The sequence below is a fragment of the Halichoerus grypus genome, chromosome 3 (assembly GCF_964656455.1).
Source record: "Halichoerus grypus chromosome 3, mHalGry1.hap1.1, whole genome shotgun sequence".
Taxonomy (NCBI): Eukaryota; Metazoa; Chordata; class Mammalia; order Carnivora; family Phocidae; genus Halichoerus; species Halichoerus grypus.
The window spans coordinates 31,797,011-31,819,649 of NC_135714.1; the positions used below are offsets into that span (position 1 = coordinate 31,797,011).

Sequence of the window (22,639 nt, forward strand, 5' to 3'; positions counted from 1 at the left end):
AGAGGACTCCTTAACTTATGTTAGAAACAGATCAGCTCCCAGATAACATGCAGCCCACCAAAGGAAGGAAGGAAGGAAAGACTAAGTCCCCCGGTAAATTAACCCGGGATGTACATGGTCGGACTTTACCCTCAAGCTCCAAGGCAGTGATGCAAACACTAAAAATCCACAGCTTGTTTATTTGCAAGAAGGCTGGGGAGAGGGAAGAAGGCATCCCTAGGCTCTTGACAAATAAGACCCTATTTAAATGACCTTTTTAAAAAATAGCCTTTATTTTTAATTTATTTTAATTTATTTCTAAAGTAATCTCTACGACCCAACATGTGGATCAAAATCACGACCCCAAGATCAGGAGTCGAATACTCTACTGACTGAGCCAGCCAGGTGCCCCTAGCCTTTATTTTTTAGAGCAGTTTAGTTTTACAGCAAAATTGAATGGAAAGAAAACATAACTAAATAGAAAATACAGATCTCTCCCGTATACTTCCTGTCCTACCCAAGCACAGATGACTCCATCTTCAGCACAGAGTGGTACATTTGTTAACAATCTCAAAACCAACACTGACGTTGTTACAATCTAGAAACTGATACTGAATCTAGAAACCAACACTGAAAACCAACAAAGCCTGTAGTTTACCTTAGTGTTCACTCTTAGTGTTGTACATTCTATGGGTTTGGATGTATGATAACACGTATCCACCATTACAGTAAATAGAATAGTCTCAGTGCCCTAAAAACCCAATGTGCTCTGCCTATTCATCCTCTCCCCCTTAACCTTTGGCAACCACTGATATTTTTTTACTGCTTCCACAGTTTCACCTTTTTCAGAAGGTCGTATTAGCTGGAATCACAATCGATTGGCTCTTCAGACTGGCTTCTTTCACTTAGTAATATGCATTGAAGTTTCCTCCATGTCTTTTCATGGCTTGATAGAATCCTGATTTTTTGTTGTTGTTGTTTTTTCCACCTTAATTGAGATATAATTGACAGATAACACTGTGTAAGTTTAAGGGATACAGTGTGATTATTTGATACCCTTATGTATTGCAAAATATGATTTCATACACTTATGCAATGCCTTAGCTGGTACTTGCATTTCTTTTTTGTAGAGTCCTGATAAGAATCTTTTCTATTAGAGTATAGTAGGTATTTATAGATATTTATGCCTTAAAACTTTAGAGAAACACAGTACATTTCCACTTATTTCCTGGAATAGTTCTATCTCTTTTCTACCTCCTAGGAGGGTGCAGGGATCTCCTAGAGCCCGTGGGCGGCCATTCACTGATGTATGTAGTGTCGATCGTTGACCACTGTTCCAAATACTAGGGCTGAGTAACAACCCCAACACTTAGAGGGGTGGGGCGAACATTCATTATGCTCACTGATTCTGTGGGTCCAGAATTTCGACCTGACAGACCAGGGACACCTTGTCTTGTCCTACAATGGCTGATGCCTCCACTGGAAGACTTGAAGTCTATAGGATGGAATCACCGGAAGGTGCCTTCAATCATCCATTGGGCAGTGGTAGCTGGCTGTCCGCTGGGGGCATGTTTGCTCCCCACAACCCAGTGGCTGGTTTCAAGGGTGAACGTCCCAAGGGAGGCGGCATCAGGCAGAAAAGCCTTATTTCTTTTTCTAATCTAGCCTCGGAAATCAAGCATTCCGCAGGATTCGATTTGTTGAGGCAGTCACGGAGTCCCCCTGATTCCCAGGGGAGGGGAAAGTTTGTGGGAGAACTCGTGATGCTGGAAATATTGCTGTTGCTATTTTTGGAAAACACCATCCCCTTTGTAGGGCAAGGACTTTGCGAGGTCCTGGGGATTCCTAGTGAAAAGCCAATGGTTTCAGACCTCAAGACCAGAGAAAGGGTACAAGAAGAGTAGGTAAACAGCCCCTACCACTAACAATTTTAAGTTCTCGGGTAGCGAATAGCCAGGGTGCTTTGGAAAACGTAGGAAGGACATCATAACCCAACTTTGGAGTTCAAGAACGGTTTCACGGGGAGATTGTTAATTGTTGCAGAATCTCATGCAATAGCTCCCCTGCATTTGTGAAAATACAGACATAGATCTCTGGGATACCACTTCAACGCAGGCCACCGGGTTCCCTCTGCTAGCTCGGAAGCTGCAACTTCTTACCGCCCAACTGGCTTGTCACAAGTCAGCCTCCTTGAGAAAGACACGAGGCTGGCAGGAACCTTCCACGCCTCCCACAAGGTGGCAATAGGGGCCAAACCCAGGCAGTGCCTCTGACCCCTGGGGTCACCTGGAATTGGTGACAGCATTAGTGTGTCACAGAGACGGGACTGGTTAGAATTAACTGCTCAACCAGCTGGTGTTGCAAATGGTCTGAGGTCAAAAATGACAGAAGCAAAAAGGGCTGAATTGCTGAATGACTATTTCTATTTCCCTTCCATCTACCTATTCCAGGTTTCAGAGAAGACTTAGGAGAGCACTGTTTGGGGAAAAAATTGATCGAGTTTGCACCTTCCTTTTACAGAGAGGAAACTGAGAGCCAGAGAGAATCCAGTGACTCCCTCAAGATGACCAAAGCTAAGGTTGGTTTGGTGTGGGTTTTTTTTTTCACACGACACGAAGCGCTAGAAAACATTCCTTGGAAATGTGTGAACAAATGTCCAATTCCTGCTGGGGTTTTGGAAGATGATCATTCAATCAATTCCCTAATTCACGACGTAGCATTTGGGATGCCACAGAGGGAGACCTAGGCGGGGATCCCTGCTTTTCATTGGTTGCCGCCCCACATGCGAGGACCCGCAGTCCTCCCCGCTCTCCCTCCTCCCCACGCTCCCTCCGCTGCCCTGAAGTAGACTCAGCTCCCTTGGGGCTGCATGAATGATATAGCCCTTTAATTTGGTTTTAATTACTGTGGCCTGGTAACCCTTCCAAAGACCCTTCATGGAGAGTAGTTTTATTTTTCCACTTATTAACCTCATTCACTAGACTGGAAAAAGAATTCCCCCTCCTTCCAGACCTCCCCCTTTCATCCAACTAATTCCTTTTTTTTTTCCCCCAGCACCAGGAAAGTAATGTGTGTAAAACCAGCGCCAAGTATACTGTGGTTTCAAACCCAAGCCTGTTCGGAGCAGAAGCCCATGGGATTGTTGCATTTCAGCCTCCAGGGATGGCCCCCTTGGCCTCCCTCTGTGAAAGGGAGGGGCCTGAATGGCCCTTTGATTCAGCACAAATCCGGGGGTGGGGTGGGGAAGGAGAGGGCCTGTCATTTGACACTGTCTGTTGCACTGGCCCCAGGCCTCTTTCCCCATTCAGGCCTCTCTGGAAGCCTGCTTGCCTCTCCAAGGAGGCCCTGTCGTGGCCAGTGCCACATTGCCTAAAATGCCCGGCTCCTCCGGGAAGTAGACCAGCAGTCCCAAAGGTTTGGGGAATTCCATTCGCTCTGAGAATGCTGCTCTTTATAAAGTTCCTCCTCCACACACACACACACACACACACACACACACACACACACACACAAACTCAAGCGTGCACCCCTTGCATAGCTTCACTAGGGTGTTAACCATGTATTTGCTAGTTGCTTTTTAAAGTACTCACTGTTTTTGTGGTTTTCTAAGAGAACAGACAAGCAAATCATTTGAATCAAGGCAAGGGCTTAACAAGGTTAAGAGGCAAATATGGTGTTGTGGTTATCGCCCTGGACAGTGGACAATGAGTTTGAATCCTGGCTTCGCCATTTATGATCTTGGACTATTTATTTAATCTCTCTGCTCTTCCCTGGATATCATCAGTTCCCTCATATATGAGTAGTTATAATAATAATACCTCCTTCAGAGAGTCATTGTGGACTTGAGAGTATTCTATACATAAAAAATGCTTAGGACAGTGCCCGACACATGGTAAGGATTATACAAATATTAGCTATATGATAAAGGTTGCTGGCTTTGAGTGCAATCTACAAAAATTGATCATATTCTACATATATGTGTGCAGCAAATAGTTAAAAGATGTAATTTTTATAAGACCACATTTAAATCGTAGCACAAACAAAATAAAATCTCTGGGAATAAATCTAACAAATAGTGTGTGTGCTACAAGAAGAAAATTATAAAATTTTGCAGAACGTAATTAGAGACTCTCCATGGGGAGGAAGATTTATTATCTTGAAAACCCTCTTTCCCCCCATATTAATCTTTAATTCAAAGAAATTCCACCTAAAATGTTGATCTTTTAGTGTGCATATGTGGAACTTGACAAGCTGATTCTAAATAAAGATTAAAGATTAAAGATGGAATAATTGGGAAGTTGATGAACAGAATAATGAAGCAGAAGAGAGAATCCAGCAAGACACTCCTGCATTTATGGAAACTTGGTCCATGGCAAAGGTGGCATTACCAATCGCTGAGAATAGGATGAAGTATTCAAAAAACAAGGCTGCAGGGTGCCTGAGTGGCTCAGTCGGTTAACCGGCCAACTCTTGGTTTTCGGCTCAAGTCATGATCTCAGGGTCCTGGGATCCAGCCCAGCGGGCTCCATGCTCAGCGGGGAATCTGCTGGAGATTCTCTCTCCCTCTCCACCCCTCCCACCCCCCATGTGCTCTCTCTCTTTCAAATCAATAAATCAATAAATCTTAAAAAATAAAAAACAAACAAACAAACAAAAAAAACCCAAGCCTGGGCCAGTTGGTCAGCCATTAAAAAGATTCAGAGTTGGGTCCCTGCCTCAGCTGGACCGTGGACTAAGTGATATTCCGGGGTCAAAGAACCAGAAATTTCTTAAACTGGAGCTGGACAGTACAAACCCTAAAGGCAAAGATTGATAAAATTAACTATGTTAAAATTAATTTAACATTATGTTAACAACTTAACATAATGTTAACATTTTATTATTTTCTAGCTAACCAAGGTAGGTTAATGGTCTTAATTTTGCACGCTTTCCTCCTAACAGAATACAAATACATGGATGCCCCCTTTTTTTTATTATTGTTATGTTAATCCCCATACATTACATCATTAGTTTTTGATGTGGTGATCCATGATTCATTGTTTGCGTATAACACCCAGTGCTCCATGCAGAACATGCCCTCTTTAATACCCATCACCAGGCTAACCCATCCCCCCGCCCCCCTCCCCTCTAGAACCCTCACTTTGTTTCTCAGAGTCCATAGTCTCTCATGATTCATCTCCCCCACCAATTTCCCCCCCTTCATTTTTCCCTTCCCACAGACCTGTACTCTGAAACAAATAATACATTATATGTTAAAAAAAAAAAAAAAGAAGAAGAAGAAGATGGATGCCCTTTCAATAGGGACTTTGAGGTGCCTGCCGGTGGAGTAAAGGAGAACACAGAGGAGGTCAAGTTTGACCATGTGACTTGCTTTGGCCAATGAAATGCAGGCTAACATAGATGATGCTGGACAGAGATTTTTAAATGTGCTTGCAAGGGCTACCTTGCCCTCCACCACCTATCACAAGAAGAGCACGCCCCGAGTAGCTGCTTCTGTCCTCAAATGAGAGGGCCATGGAACAGACCTATCCGGACCTGAAGTCTGAAACATCACTGCCACGGCTGACCAACAGAACTCGGACTTCAGAAAATAAATTCTAGTTGGTATAAACAACAGAGATCTTGAGGGTCGTTTTTTAATACGACGTATTCTAGCAATAGTTGACTAGCATATTAATTAATTCAAAAGAATTTTTTTTTTTTTTTTTTGGAAGGATGCTGAGGGCTCACAGAATCAATGAGGTGGAAGCTTGGAAACAGGCAGGAACTAGGATATTTCTGGAGGATAGGATTTTTAAAAAAAATTTTTTTTAATTTAAATTCAATTAATTAACATATAATGCATTATTAGTTTCGGAGGTAGAGTTCAGTGATTCATTAGTCTTATATAACACCCAGTGCTCATTACATCACGTGCCCTCCTTAATGTCCATCACCCAGTTACCCCATCCCCCCACCCCCTTGGGGGATAGGATTTGAAGACCACCAGGAAGTCTAAAAGAAGGCTCTGGGAGACCAGGGCACCACTGTGGGGACGAAATAGAATTCTTTTCTATTTCTTTGATCCTCTGGTCAAGATTGAAATACCAGGAGGAGAGCATGCAATTATCTACTGTTCTAAGAGCCTGGGCCACCTCTCTGCCCACTAACCAGAAAGTGCCAGGATCTTAGTCACTGTCTCCCAGACTATATCCACCAGTGGGAAGAGAGGGTGTCTCAAAAGGAAATAACGTATTTTTTAGGAAGAGGGAATTAATACTGGGCAGCCAGAAATAAGAAATGGCTAAGACTCATGCTGACCAAGCTACCTTCTGGTTACGCTATTTCTTCCAATAAGGACCGTTAGAACAGAATACCCACCAGCATGTGCACTTACATGGTCAAATCAGTAATTATATTTTTTTACAGTAAACTTGTGTTTGCTCTTGAGAGAAGGCCATCTGACTTTTCCTATGTCTATGTAGGATCTAACTCCGCATTCCAAGTGACTTAACCAAGGCAGTGCTTCCTAGGGAGGGTCACCTTAGCCACCAGCTGGCCTCCTAGAGGTCTCCTCTGAGGCCTGACAACACAAAGGACAAGAGGAATAGTCTAGACAGCATAGGAGACATGAAAGGAGTAGCGACAAGCAGGTTGGTTGGTGTAAGATTTTTGCTTTGAAAACCAAGGTAATCAGAATGGGCTTTATCTTACATAGCTAGCGGGGCGTAATTGGGGGTAATTTTGAGTTGGAGAATAACCCAAACAAAACTGTGTTTTAGGAAAATTATTCTTGCTAGGGCGTATAGGCTGGAGAACAGAACAGAGAGATTGGCCATGGACTCTGTCTCAATAGTGTAGTTTTTCAAGCTCTGAGTGTAGCCATAGGCAACTTCTCTGAAGTCACTTTCCTCATCTGCTACTCCCCAAAGTCTGCCATCCAAGGCCGAGGCACCAGAGACCAGATGAAATCAGGTGTGTTCAGGATTGCATGGTACGGCATCAATAAGGCATTTGGGGGGTGCTTCTACATTGGGGATTCCCAGCCTGTGGGCTATGAATCCTTTGGGGGAGCCTTGGAGCTGTTGCAAGAGGCCACAAGTCTATGTGTGCCCAAGCACAGTCTGAGGCTGGGTAGATAACAAATCTTATTCATATGCACTGTTCTTCCCAAAATCTATATAGAAGCCATTGAGTTTCATTCAATGCAAATTAATTTTCAAGAGTTACTAGATTCATCATAATAGTTTCTTGTTAGTATAGATTTTTCTCAACCACCAACGACTACTAACAAAATTATCAGATGAGGAGCTACGGAATAGAGATAATATATATCACCTGCCTCACTGGCTTGTGGAGTTTAAGCAACTTAATGCATGCAGGTGCTTAGACCAGTGCTTGAAACTAAATGTTCAGTAATATCAGCTATAATATATAGTGATCGTCATCCCTGAAAGGCGAGGACCACGCATCTGGATGATCTCTAAAACCATCTTGTGCCTCTGAGTTTCAATGGTTTGTGAATTTTATGAAAAGTCTTGTGAAGGGTAAAGAAATGCTTTGAGATCTGTTCTGCTGTTTGAACTGCAGAAAATGGGCTAAGCCTCTCGGCCTTCCAGAAGACATCCTTGGAAGAGGGCCTCTATCCCTTTAGTTGCCAGCGTGGTGGAGAGAGGCGGACCGCGGAGACCTCTGGGCTCTGGTACAAGGTCACCTGTCGCTCCAGTGATGAATGAACCGACCGCCTTCAGAGGCCGCTTGCCTACCAGAAAGCACAACAGCAACTACCAAAGAAACCACAAGGTGTCGCTGTGACCCCAAAATTTCACACAAGGGCACGTCCCTGTGGGGCAAGACTTGATTGAGTTCGTTTGTAAAGTTTTCCTTTCCCAAGTTTCTCAAACCTTATTGTATATAGGAATCAGCTGGGGAGCGGGGGACTTGTTAAAATGCAGATTCTAATTCCGTAGGTCTGGGATGGATCCTGAAATACTGCATTTCTAACAAGCTTTCAGGTGAGGCCGCTAACAAGCTCTCAGGTGTGATGCTGAGGCTGCCGCCAGGTTCTGGCTTTCAAGCGATTTTCCCTGGTTTCCAACTGTTTTTTTTTTCTCCCAGTTGTTTCTGATTTGGAAACAGGAATAAGAATTGAGTCGACCCGAAAGCGGCTTCCTTCTATGCCTTTCCGAGGTAGTGAAGAGGAAAAAGAAAGAAAAATGAGAAACAACAAAAGGAAAATCAGGGCAGCTCTCTTGTAACATCCCAATGCCCTGGGTCCCTTGCAGGTCTGCCCTCTGAAGAATGACTGATATGACAGGTGCCCCGGGTCAAGGTGAGCTCTGGAGAAGGTCAGAATGGTTTTTCCCTCTTCTTCTTACTCTGGCACAGGGGCTCATTAAGGAATTTATTGCAGAAATTACAAAACAGTAAGTGGTCAGATGCTTCAGCAAACCCTGTGAAGCTTCTCCCTCAAGCCGAGGCAGGGTTTCTGACAGAGTGCATCTAATTGGGTTGCAAAGAACCAAGCTGAAAATTGAAGAAGTGAACTAACAGGAAGAGATGCTTTGCTGATGGTATTACTCTTGCATGCACAATGGGATCTATTTTAATGTCGTGAACTTCTGCTTTCTACGCCTGCAACGGCCGGTGAGGAGGAACCAGTGAAGTGAAACTCCTGGTAAACCCCAGGGCCGGGCCTTTGACTTCCCCGGGGACGTTGCTTTAAGGTTAGATGCACGCTGCAAAATGAGAAGTTGCATTAGAGCTGACACCTGCCCTGTTTCTTTTTCTCTTCGTCCTTTTCTCTCTTTTTCTTTCTTTCTGTTTTTCCTTTTTCATGATCTTCGTATATCCTTTTTGTCCTTTTTAGTTTGGGGCCTGAAGCTAAGTTTTAAGACTGAGAGATTTAAAAATTAAAAGGGAAATTCTATCTTGTCCATTTTTAGCTATTATATCAAGCCAGTTGCAAACTTAGCGAGCTTCCTGCTTATAAAGCCTCAGGAAGAAGTTGGGTCTACGGTTTTCTAAGGTTCTGACAATGGAGAATTTATTCATTGCCCTCCTCCAGCCTCTCCTAGGCTTCCATATGGGGCAAACTTCCCCATCCAATTTGTTTTACAAAATATGTAGCAGTGTGTTCTAACTGAATCCAAACTGGGAATAGAGGTTGGGCTATTTGGATGATGTTCACTCCCTCCCCGTTTATATGCGTATATTGATATGCATAGGTAGGAGGAAAGAGTACTTGGTGGGGGCAAGGGGTGGGGTTGCAGAGGAGAGGTGGGAAGGACTAAGGAAGATGGGAGGAATGGGGTGCTGATCATACTCCTTGCCCCCTGGACTGGTTTGGAGCTCCCACAAAGGTTAGGAGTGAGTGAGTGCCGCACAGATTTCCTGAGAGACTCAGTAAAACTCTGGATCCCAGCACTGAGACTTTGGGGTGCTGAGATGTGCACACCTGCTTTTGAGGACAGAGATTTTTTTTTCTAATCTTGCGTAACATATGTAATTCAACTATTTGTTTTCATTATATAAATCACATGCTTGGCTTGGGGGAGCGGATTTTTTGAACTTTCTAAAGAATAAAGTGGTTTTTTGGGGGCGCCTGGGTGGCTCAGTTGGTTAAGCGACTGCCTTCAGCTCAGGTCATGATCCCAGGGTCCTGGGATCAAGTCCCGCATCAGGCTCCTTGCTCCGCGGGGAGCCTGCTTCTCCCTCTCCAACTCCCCCTGCTTGTGTTCCCTCTCTCGCTGTCTCTCTCTCTGTCAAATAAATAAATAAAATCTTAAAAAAAAAAAAAGAATAAAATGTTTTTAAATTTTAATTCAACTTCACTAGATAAATTACGAAGACTAAGAAATGTGACATGACTTTGTGGTCTCTGCACAATTGTGACCCCTGGAACAATAATGGACAAAAACTGAAAGGGAAGCAGCAAAGGACCAAAATTTATTTTTGCCCAATTGGCTAAGTATTCTCAATTTCACCCTCATAAATTTATTATTAAGTATCAAAAGATTTAGTGATTTTTTTCACTTTTGCTTTTCAGAAAAATATTATAGAAAAGAGCCCAAATAAGTATTTGGAAATGTTTTAAAAATGAACGGAAATTTTAATTTTCATGTTGTAATAGTAATTTTCACCAGTTCATTAGGTTGATTACACATACTCATAGTACTATTTTTATTGTAATGAATATGCAGTGTTTTTCCTCTTTCATTAGTGCCTCTTTAATCGTGAAGCTTTCTGACATTGTGTATATAGCCACTTTTTATTTTTTTAAAAAGTTAATTGACTGTTATCTTATAGATTTGGTGGTTTATGATGTATATTTATGTGTATCCAATTGAATAACTTTCAGTTTTGTTTTTAGAGGTTTATTTATCTATTCTCTAACAGGGTCATTTAATATGACATTAGATTTCAAATTATTTTTAAGTAAACTGTGAACACTAGTATGATTCTTATTTTTCTCTCCAGTTTTTTAAATCGAAACATAATTGATATATAACCTTACATTAGCTTCAGGTGTAAAACATGATTCGAAATTTGTATATACTCTGAAATGATCAATAAATCTAGTTAATGTCCATCATCATACGTAGTTACAAAACCTTTTTTTCTTGGGATAAGAACTTTTAAGATCTACCCTACTAGCAACTTTCAAATATGCAATACGTTGTTATTATTAACTATAGTCATCATGCTGTACATTACATCCCTAGGACTTGTTCATTTTCTAACTGGCAGTTTGTACCTTGTGACCCCCTTCACCCATTTCACCCACCACCCACCAGCCTTTGGCTACCACCAATCTGTTCTCTGTATCTATGAGCTTGGTATTTGTTTGGTTTTTGTTTTGTTTTTTAGATTGCACACCTAAGTGAGATTGTTCAGCATTTGTCTCTCTGTGTGACTTATTTCACTTAGCTTAATGCCCTCAAGGTCCATGCATGGTGTCACAAATGGCAGGATTTCCTTCCCTTTTTATGGCCAAATACTATCCCATCGTATATTTATACCACACTTTCTTTATCCATTCATCCATTAATGGACACTTTGGTTGTTCCCATATCTTGGCTATTGTGAATAATGTTGCAGTGAACATGGGGGTGCAGGGATCTTTTCTAGTTAGTGTTCTCACTTCCTTTGGAATTGCTGGATCATATGGTACTTCTATTTTTTTATTTTTTTTTGAGGAACCTCCATACTGTTTTCCATAGTGGCTGCACTAATTTACATTCTCACCAACAAGGGGTTCCCTTTTCTCCACATCCTAGCCAACACTTGTTATTTGCTGTCTTTTTGTTAATGGCCATTCTAACAGGTGTGAAGTGATATCTCATTGTGGTTTTGATTTGCATTTCCCTGATGATGAGTGATGTTGACTTGGTGAGATTCTAGATTCCAGCGTTGCAGCTTTGGAATGCCGGAATGTTGACACCCTGTTTTGGGAAGCATGGCTCCTCTCCTCACCTCAAGGATAAATGAATTTGGGGTTGTTGGGAGAAAACACCTCAGCATGGACATTAGCATCATTTAGGAGATACCTTCATTCAGCAATGTCAGTAGTGCAAGGCTCTTTCAAGGGCTTTGAAAAGCCACAATTCTAGCCACCTGAGTTAGCTAGAGTGGCCAGACGACTATGGTGGCGCCAAATGGTGAGTGTAGGTGACAGTGTGATGCGCGAACAAAACTGAGCCTCCTTGAGATCTCTTAGCACTACTCACAGGGACCTTTGCAGGAGGACCAGAAGTGCTGCTTAAGCAGGTGGGGGCAAGAACAAGAACTTGGGGGGTCATTGATGTTGATGTGCCTTATTTTAGCTACAGTGAGGCCTGGCGGCATTTGGGTTTTACACTAAATAATGAGAATCACTCTTAAGCAACAAGACACCTCCATCCAAAAATATGGTGTAGAAGGAACAGGTATATTCATGGTGAATATAAATATGAATGAAGCCAATAGTTAGCAAGCTCTTGGGAGGCAGCATAGAATGGTAGATATGAAAGCAGGCTCTATAATCAGATTGCCTTGGGTTTCTGTCATTTATTATCTATGAAACCCTAACTTTTGGGCACCTTGAGTATTTGTCTCTTCCATGAGAATAATGATAAAATTTAATTCATAGATCTATGAGAATTAGCAAGGATAACTCACGACATCCTTTGAACAGTGGCTGGCCCATATAAACCTCAAGAAGGGTTAGCAATTTGTATTATTACACACAGGGCCATCATACTAAAAACAGTATCATGGAGACTGACTCAACTCTTTTCCAGAAATCAAAGAATCAGGTGGAGGTTGAGGCCTTATGGGTCTCTGGATCTCCCCAGGACTCATGAGTCCAGGAATCAAAAGAAGACATTGGTCCTAATGGACAATTAGAGCTAACCTAGTACATATATAGCTTTTTTCTCTGCCCTATTTTTCCCCCAGGGCCAAAGGTATTGCAGCCAGGAAGTTAAATACTTCAGGTCATTAGGTTTAGAAAGTTCCTAGGCACAACTAAAAATCTAACATCTTCCATAGGGAGAAGAGAACTTAATAATGTGGAGCTTTCACCCATCATGACATAAAATAAGAAATGTCTCGCTTCCTTTCCATTTTTTATAAAAACCGTAGGAGGAACTTCCAATAACCTTAATACTGTGGTACTAGAATTTGCCTTTGCCACTCTGTCAGATCCTTCAGTCTTACCACTGAATCTCACCACATGACCCATTAGCACTTGAGACAAAACTCTCCTGCTGTCAACGACTTATGCAAAAACCGAAACAAGTTGAGCAGCCAAGAAATAAGAAGCAAGCTAAGTTCTGGCTGCATGAGGCAGGATATTCTCCTTCTCAGAGCTGACCCCAGGGTGTTCGGGGCTCTAGGAAAAGATTTTTTGCCATGTAGGGCTCCTGTCTATATAAATAATTTGATTTAAAAATGTTTCAAAATATATGGACCCATGAGAGGTATAGTGTCTTATTCATGAAGATGGATAGAGTTATTTATGTATTGCTTATTGTCCAGTTGGCACATTGAAAGATTCTTTGTAGGGTCCAAGTACCATCTCTTCTTGTTCAAATCCAGGAACCATCCCTTCAGGCATTTTATTGTCCAATGCACTCTCCCTGGTTAATTTTATATGTCCCACCAGGAGAAAATGGTAACAGTGCTGTAATTAATCACGAGGACCTGGATCTTCAGAGCCTATTTACATTAAACAGGATAGCTCTTCTTGCCTCTGAAGTTCCCCAATAGCATGTCTGTAATGCTGGTCACATTATTAGCCAGGATACTGTATCATTCAGCCACACTGCCTTCCAATGACTCTTTCTCAAAGGTTGGTACTCTGCTTCATCAATGTAAGCCTTCCCCAAAATATGTAGGTAAATGTGAATCAATATTCTTTTTTCTGGTCCTGTTTACCATTCAGGATTGGATGCTATAAACATAGAACAAGGTATTTTCCAGTCTTTTCTTCTCCTGGATTCTTGAGGTAGTAATCATCGCATCCTCAGAATGGGAGCTCTTTTGATATTGACTGAACCCTTGCCTTCCACACACTAACACCGGTCGGGGGGTTAGGTGAGGGGTTCATATGTGAAGAGAGAAGCACCGTCCTACTCCTGCAAGATATGTACTTTGTACTTCCCTCTTCAGCATGGCTTAAGATAGGGAGAGCACAATGTCACTACATCAATGGCAGGTAAGAGAGGACATTGATTGGAAGGCCCATTGGTGTTCAGTCTGAAAACCATCCTTGAAGGACTACCTAACACATGACACAGAGCCTACAGCAATGGTGGTTATCACCCTGGATGCCAGATGTTGGGGGAAGAGGAGGAGTGCAGGGAAAAAGACACCTGCCACCATGCTTGCTATCCTAAGGTGTTATAGACAAGAGGCGGCACCACAGTCAAAACACAGAGGGACACAAGCCCACACTGGTGGCTCAAGCCCAAGGATTGGTGGTAGACTATTGATAGCTCTGACCCCTGAAGTCATCTTGTGTTCAATGTGAGAGGCACCCCAAATCAGTGTGTTAGCACTATTCTGGTGGCCCAATCTTCGGTTATCCCACACTGCTTCAGCCAGCAAGAGTGATCTGCTTGCCAGATTGTCGAACTCAAATTGGGGCTCAACCACCAGACTCTGAGAGGACCCCATAGGCATGAGTTCCAGAGCTCCTCAGAATACCTGGTTGACCTCATGTGCAAGACAGAGGGTCAGAAAGCATCTTTAAGGGGACAGTGAAGACCAGGATCCACGTGGGTCTGGGCCTGGACCAGGGATATATCGCTTAAAGAACACTGCCCACCTTGGCAGTACCAGACCCTAAGAAGGACTTAGAATTTCAGGGAAGGCTCTCCTAAGAGTTGGGGGCTGGGATTGGGGGAGAAGTGTGAGGCAGTAGGGAGAGACTGCAGAGTTCAGGCACAAATAATTATGAACAGTATAAGCAGGATATGCAAGGGGCCCAACCCAGGGCCCTGTTGTTAAGAATGGAAACGAAAGGATCAAGATGGTAAAATTAAGAGGCACCTTGTCCTAGATTGGAAAGAAAAGCCTCTTCAGTCAAAGAGTTGAAAGACTAGTGTTTGACCTCAGGCTTAGGTGAGTCATTTAAAATTCCCAAGCCTCAATTTCCCACTTAAAAGTGAGAGTTATACTTGGTAAGCTCTAAACTCTCACCCAGTTTAAATATTCCTAGTCCATGCTTTTCTTGAATGGTTCATTATAATTCATAAAAGAGTTGAACCTCAGGGAACATTTGCCATAAATTACATTTAAAATTCTTCTCCCTCCAAACCACTTGGAAGTAGAGGATTATAATCTCATGTTAGTATAGACCTCTTTGTCATGTTTATAGAATATATAGAACATCGTCAACACTGGACTCTTGGCATCCTGAAAAGATTGTCATTTATCTGCAGAGATGCCCAGTAGTTGTGAAGGCACCCTGAAGAATCCAAGACAAACTTGAGCAATATTGATAGAGCTCAATATCCTTGGGGGGGAAAAAATGGAAGAAGCTCCAGGTTGACAAATGGCAAGGAAATGAAAAGCAACTTGCAACTTCACGAGACCTGAAATCACTTTCAAAACATGATCAGTGTCATTACACAGGGTTCCATTGCAGCATGCAGTCTGTGTAATGCTTACTTCCTCATCAGTGTCATGCTTGAGGAGAGTGGATCCCTTGAAATCCAGAATGTCTTGGGTAAAAGTATATCATCAGGTTTGCACAAGGCTAGGTGCTACCTCTATCTCAAGTCCCAATATTAAACTTATGGAAAATTCATTTTCTGGTATGAGCCATAAGAGTCAAAACCAAGCAAAGTAGGACATTTTTGATGGTATCTGAGTTTCTGAGAAAGGAATAGTACAATGGTCTGATAGGTAAGATTTAAGGGTAGTCCAGCTGCTGAAACAAAAAGTAACTGACAGCTAAGCCTAATGTGTTATTTTTTTTAGTTGTGATAAAGTACATTTATTTTTAAAACTGTATTACTAAACTGAGGATTCTACCAGGGGATAACTCAATCCTGGTGACTTTAGGGCTAATGTTACCTACTTTATATGTTCCCAATTAACTAATCTTTAACAGTGAGAGTCTCATACTGAGTCATTTACTCAAAATTTACAAAATCTTCCTGCAGTGTCTGTCTGACTCACCCAGAAGCCATGAATCACACTAATAACAGCGGCCCAGATGCTGTAAGCCTGGTTGGAAATGCATTCTCCCCATTTTCTGCTCTCCCTGCACTGTGGTTTCCTTGGATTTACCCTTCTACCAAACAGACTTATGGGCTCACTAGGGAGGAAGAAGAGAGACACTCACGCTCAAGGCTACTGAGCTCTAGCTCCTCATAGTAGACTGGTCATTAGCCAAATGGTAGCACAACCTGGCTTGGAGAATGACACCCAACTCTGTCCCTATACTCTCAGGTTGACCATCTTGATTACAATTTCTCAAATGACTACTAGCATGAGGAATTCATAAGACCACAACTATGAGGAAATAAAATAGATGCAGAGTCCAATTTTACCCTGCTTAAGAGATTAGTTTTATTAGATTGAATGAGATAAAGTAGATGTTCTTATAGGCCAAGAGCAACCACATACTGGCAATTTCACATGATTCAAGCTATACTCAGAAATCCTTCAATTCTGGATTCTCGGTCTTCTCAGCTGACTTTCTATCTTGAAGCCAGTTGGGTCCCTGCTACGTTCCTCTAGCTTACCTAACATAAACATTCACTGACACCTTCTCTGAACCAGGGACTGAGCAAATGGCTGCTGAAAATAAGGGCAGAGGGAAATCTGTCCTAGCCTTTGAGGAGCTCATAGTCTAATAAGAAAGGGAAACTTTAAAAACTTATATGATCAGTGTGGTGATAGAAATATGTCTGAAGTGTTATGGAGCATCAAGGAGCACCATACTTGGAAGTGAGGAGGTTTTCATAAAAGAGTTGACATTTGGATTGTACCTTGAAGGATATGTAAGATTCCCTCAACAACCAGTCATGATACCAAAGAGACTGAATGTTCTGGGAAAGGTCCAATAACTTGCTAGGGCTCAATGATAGGATGCATGGAGGTAAGAGGAGATTGGTGTCAGATTTTAAATATGGCCGTTTTCTTCCTTTATAGGTGTGTAAGTCACAGAAATTTTTCTTAACCAACTGAGCCACCCAGGTATCCCAAGCCACAGAAATTTTTGTAATTGGGGAAGTAACATTTCTAATCAGGGAAGTAACATATAATTTTACAATATTTAGAAAAGCTTGTTTTCGTTCTATGACTAGTGAGACTAGAAAGGAAGAATCAAGCAAAATGAATAGGATGTATAGGCTTTAAAAATTATCTTTATTGTACTTTTCTACCTACAAAAGAAATACAGATTCACTTAAGCAATCCCAATGTTATAGAAATATACAACATAGAAATCAAATGTTTTCTGTAATACAACCTCCCAGACTCAAACCACTGTTACTATATCAATGTACTGGTGTAGATTCATTGATACTTTTATTTCAACATATAAACCACCATATTAGTATAATTTTCCCCATACCAGTAAATATAGCACTACCTCATTCTTTTTAATGGCTGTGTAATATTTTGTTGCATTAATGAACTATAATTTATTGAATCAACCTTTATTCTAGGGAATGTGAGCTCTTTTCAATTTTTCATGATTATAAACAATGCTGGGATGAACACCTTTTTACATAAGCCTTTGCAAACTTGTGTTTCTGTAGTATACATTCTTAGAAATCCTTCCAGGAACTGACATGAAAATAATCATTTTTCATTTTAATGATATTGCCATATTACCATCATAAACGTGTATCAACTTCTATCCCAACATTGTATGCAGGCCCAAATTTCCCTAGGGGAAGAGAGGATTTTATAGGCAGTCTGTTCTTATCAGAGAGATTGCAGAACCTCGAGACTCTTCATTCAGCTCCACGAATGTCTGTAGTTCACACATCTCTCTGGTTTCTAATAAATTAACATTAATAGTGGCTCGAAGATTTGCCCAAAAAAGTCTACATTTATGCCTATCCTTGGGCCATTCCAAGTATGCTTTCTTTTCCAGAAGAGCTTTCAGCGTAGGATACCTGGTAGGAATGCAGTAGAGTGGAATGGGTTCCAGTAAGATAAAAATTATGTAATCAGAATTTTCATGGAAGAGACTGTGGTGGGCAAAGTAGAGTTCATAATGGTACCACTCACTCTGGACAAAGCTGGGAGACAAAACAAAGATGGACTTACAGCTTTTCTCAATGCAGTTCATGATATTTTCAGTAATGCTCTTGCCAGGGTCAAAGTTTCCCTCATGAAGGCAAATCAATTTCTCTTCTTTCTCTAGATTGGGGATTAATTCATGCTTCACCCAGGTAGAATCATGTTCACTGTATGAAATAAACACATGGAACTGGACATTTCTCTTGAGTTGTTCTTGGGTTGTCTTTCTAATCCTCTGCAATGTCTGTGTCCATTGACCCAGCATCCTGAGATACCAGGGCAGATCAAAGTAAAAGCAGCAGAAGGCCACAGCCATCCCCAGAACGAGCATGATAACCGCAATGGTGATAATCAACAGAGCTGTGTTGCAAGATAACTCAGGAAGATGAACATCCTTTAACCGAGTCCCCTTTAGATTCAAAGGGTATTCACAGATGTACGAATCTGACCATCTGATCATCATGCCCTCTGAATATTTTCCAAGCTGAATGAAATCTCTTAATTCACAAGTACACCGGAATGGATTTCTTCCTGCATTCAGAGTCTTAACTTCCTGACAGCTCTGGAAAAAATCCAGAGATGGGCTGAGAATTAAGTTCATTTCAATGTTCAGAATTGAGAGTTTACTGAAATGACTGCACCCAGGAAGATCGGTTAGCAAATTAAATGCAAGATTTAGCACTTGCAAGGACCTCAGATGAATAATCTCTTTAGGGACAGTTTGAATTTTGTTATTATTCAGGTCAAGTATTTGAATACTTCTGGGCAAGCACCTGAAAACAGAATCAGCAAGTTCGTTGGATGACAGGTTCATAGTGAGCAAGGTTTCTGGCCAAAAGCAATTTTCATCATTTTCATGTTGTAACAGATTCTGGCTCAGATCTAAGTGCTTCAAGGATGTGTTGTTGGCAAAGAAACTCACTAAAGAAAGTGTCTCCAATTTATTGCCCTTCAAAATGAGAGTTTTCAAATGAGGCAATTGGATAGGTTGCTTAAACAGGTCATCCGTTAAGATATTATTAGCAAAATTTAAATATTGGAATCTTGTAGGATAAACAGGAAACAACATGTGTGGCATTTCTGCATCTGATATAGTCAGGTTTTCTATATCCATTTTGGTAAAAAGCAAGTAGATCCTCTCCTGTGGAATATAAAAAATTCTGAACTGTACGTGCTCCAATTTCATAGTTCTCATTACAGTATTTGAGTAATCAAATGAATTGTGGTCAAGATAAACCTTGCCTCCAAAAGTCAGGTGTTGGATTTGGAAGCATTCTACTGATGTATGCCAAACAAACTGGAAGATTAGGAGAAGGTCATCCCAGAGTAAATCAACTTTGTTAAGTAATAGAACAGAGGTCTTGGAATCCTCTAAAGTAAGATTTTGTTGAGTTTCATAACTTGCAAATTGGCTTTTGCCATTTATATTTGTCATTTCTAGTATTTTTGAGGTCTTGATTCCATCACGCAAAAGAACCCAGAAATTTGTGTTCATTGGTAAAACAATGTGAAGTTTTGTTGTGTTTAAGATGGGCAGGCTACCTTCTTCATAATGAGAAAGACTTCTCAATCCTAAGAAGACAGTATTTAGATGCAAATGAGCAATTTTCTGGAAATCTGATTTTTGTATTTTTGCCCCACTTAAACCTAGGATTTCCAAACGTGACATGTTGCCAGTTTCCTCACAGATAGGCACGGTGTCAAAGTCATTGAAAGAAAGATCTAAATGTCTGAGACCTGCCAGTGAATACCAAGTTACAACCTTCAATCTGTTATAAGACAAATCTAAATATCTTAACTCTCTGTTGAATTCAAAGGTCTTGATATCCAGCTCTTGGATTCTGTTATGGCATAGAATCAAAACTTTCAGTTTAGAGACAGAACGAAAATCTAAACTCTGGAGTTGAGAAAGGAGGTTGTAGGATAAATCCAGTGTGGTTGTGGTTGGGGTCAAGTCTGCAGGAATCTTTCTTAGGGACAAGTTGGAGAAATTGGTCGTTAACTCCCTTTCTTCTGGCAGCTTTGAAGCCCAGCCCTGCACTGACATAGCAATGCTACAAAATACGTAAATGCTTCTGATACGTTTCATTGTAATTCCAAGGATTCTATCACTGGTTCCCTTATATGAATGATGATGAGTTCAAAATCCTAGAAAGACATATAATATTAAGCATATAATATAAAGTGGTTATGTCATTTATTAAATTCTACAAGATTGATTATTTATTTGTTTGTTTATTTTAAGTAGGCTCCATTCCCAGCATGGAACCCAGCGTGGGGCTTGAACTCACGACCTTGAGATCAAAACCTGAGCTGAGATCAAGAACTGGACACTAAACTGAGTTTCCCAGGTGCCCCAGTATAGAATATTTTTAATAACAAAATTTCACTCTATTCACCAACAGTTTGGAATAGGGTTCCAACCTGTATATTGAGTCTTTGACTTGATCTGAGAGCTTGGGTTATAGATTTCCAAGCTAGTTACTGTGCCATATCCCCACCGCTGATGCAAATCAGGATTCCCAGAAGGGAGATATATAATAGTTGGCATAAGTGCCTTTCTCCCAGTTCAACTTAGGAATTTCATTGCCAGGTCATACTCAACATTCTCCCTTCTGGGCCATTTTGATAGCCTGAGGCTTTAAGAAAATTGAAAGTAAAAATTTGTAAGGCTTTACTCTTTTAGAGAAGTTTAAGGCTCACAGCAAAATTGAGGGGAAGGTACAGAGATTTTCCATATCCCCCCACCTCCACACATGCACAGCCTCCCCGATTATCAACATGCCCCATCAGTGTGGCACATTTGTTACAATTGATGGACCTACATTGACGCATTGTCATCACTCGATGTCCGTAACTGACATTACAGTTCACACTCTTGGTGTTGGGCATTCTATGAGTTGGGACAAATGTATAATGACATGCATTCATCATCATGCATACATTCACTGCCCTAAAATTCCTCTGTGCTCTGCCTATTCATCTTCTCCCTGCTCCACAACCCCTGGCAACCACTGATGTTTTTATTATCTCCATAGTTTTGTCTTTTTCAGAGCAGCATATAGCTGGAAACATAGAGTATGTAGCTTTTCCAGATCAGCTTCTTTCTCTTACTAATTTGCATTTAAAGTTCCTCCATGTCTTTGCATAGTTTGATAGCTCATTTCTTTTTAGAACAGAATAGTATTCCATTATCTGGATGTACCATAGTTCATTCATCCATTCACCTGCTGAAGGACATCTTGTTGCTTCCAAGTTTTGGCAGTTATGACTGCAACAGCTATAAACATCTATGTGCTGGTTTTAAGTTCTCAATGAAGTAATTTTTTATTACCAAATACTATGGGCTCCTGAATTAATGTTAAGGAATCGTTCCTCAACTTTCATATTTGTGGACAGAGAGAGTCCTTTGAGCTAATATCTGATTTTCAACAACACTTACCCATTAACATGGCAGGTCCAAAACATAGAAATAAACAGAATGGTTCCCGTCTTTATGGCTGCATATGTCTTCAGGTTGGTGGCAAAAGCAATCTGGATCACTGCCAAATAATAGCAATAATGATGAAAGCAGTTTCCATTTCTTGGGGGCTTTCAACAGTACCAAAATATATACACCAGGCCTGCACAGGTACATGGGTGCACGCATGCGCGCGCACACACACACACACACACACACACACACACACACACAGCTCCTCAGAGCAATGGGACAATGTGAATAGCCCGGAGAGGTCTCACTATACCATATCTTCCCATGGAGTATATCCTTTCTTCTTCCTGCTTGTCTGTAGGAGTGACAAGTCTGAGGAAAGTGAAGGTAGGTGTGTATTGGACACATGCATGGATAAGCAGGAAAACTCACCAAGCTGTTTACCTTGCTTTGGTATTTTCCCAGTGCCTGGTGTGGGAGAACATAAGGTTTAAGAGTTTATGAATTTAATATTAGACTCTAACTTCTTCTCCCCACCTCCCCTACTGCCTCCTTTCTTGATAGAGTCCCAGGGGGCCTTTCCTACCAACCTTATGCCTCTTCAGTCATTTCCTCCCAACAGACAGAGGAATCTTTAAAATGCACATCAGACTCTGCCACTTCCCTACTCCAAATCCTCCACTGGTTTCTTATTTCAACCAGAGGAAAATCCCAAGTCCTTGCAAGATCTGACATCTTCAATCCATATCTCCCAACTCTTGTCTGGTCATTCTTTACACTTTCCAAGCATGCTCTCACATCAGATCTTCGAACTTGTACTTGCTGTTCTCTTTCCAGAATACACTTTTCCCAAATGACAAGTGGCATGCTCCCTCACTCCCTTGACATCTCTGCATTATGGTCACCATATCAGAAAGACGGTTTTGGACCACCCTCTACAAAATACCACTCCCTAATTGCTCTCTATTCTCCTTATCTTAAAGTTATTTTTCTTTCTAGCCCTTCTCACCACCTAACATTTTGTTCGTAATCTCTCTTTTCTTATCCCCCTACTAGAATGTAAGCTGTGTAGGAAGAGAAGTTCTATCTGTTCTATTCACTGCTATAGTCCCAGTGCCCAGAAAAGTTCCTGTCAGCATAGGTACTTAATACATATCTTGAATAATGAATACTGTGAAAATCTTAATTCTTCAATTGTCTCCGTTCTGTGTCCAATCAACAACTTGAAGTCTGACTCTTCTCTCAAAGTCCTCAGCATCCATGAGTTTCCTCATCTGTAAAATGCAGGTAACAGTACTGTAATAGTACTCTCCTCACAGAGTGTTGGGATAAATAAATGAGATAACAAATACATAGACATACTATGTCTGTAGACATAGACAAATAATGAGATAACAAAAAGACATAGACATGGAGATATGGATTGATAGGTGAGGGGACAAAACAGGCAGAACTCAGACAAAAGGACACCTGGACTATAACCTCACGCTCATCTGGATT

The 22,639-nt window shown here is 41.3% G+C and overlaps 1 protein-coding gene across 9 annotated transcripts in view; it reads right to left on the reverse strand.

Moving 5' to 3' along the window:
• Positions 1-16,802: 16,802 nt before the first annotated feature.
• TLR10 (toll like receptor 10) overlaps positions 16,803-22,639 on the reverse strand; it is a 30,350-nt gene continuing 24,513 nt past the window's right edge. For 3 of the 9 annotated variants that reach the window (XM_078068506.1, XM_078068507.1, XM_036112399.2), the window contains 3 exons: positions 21,453-22,413; positions 21,149-21,248; positions 16,803-19,854 (listed from right to left, as the gene is read on the reverse strand). In XM_078068506.1, the coding sequence (XP_077924632.1) occupies positions 17,366-19,795 (2,430 nt within the window). In that variant the 5' untranslated portion in view covers positions 19,796-19,854; positions 21,149-21,248; positions 21,453-22,413 and the 3' untranslated portion in view covers positions 16,803-17,365. The remainder of the gene's footprint in view (positions 19,855-21,148; positions 21,249-21,452; positions 22,414-22,639) is intronic. The other 6 variants (XM_036112445.2, XM_078068508.1, XM_036112442.2 and 3 more) reach the window with 6 other exon arrangements.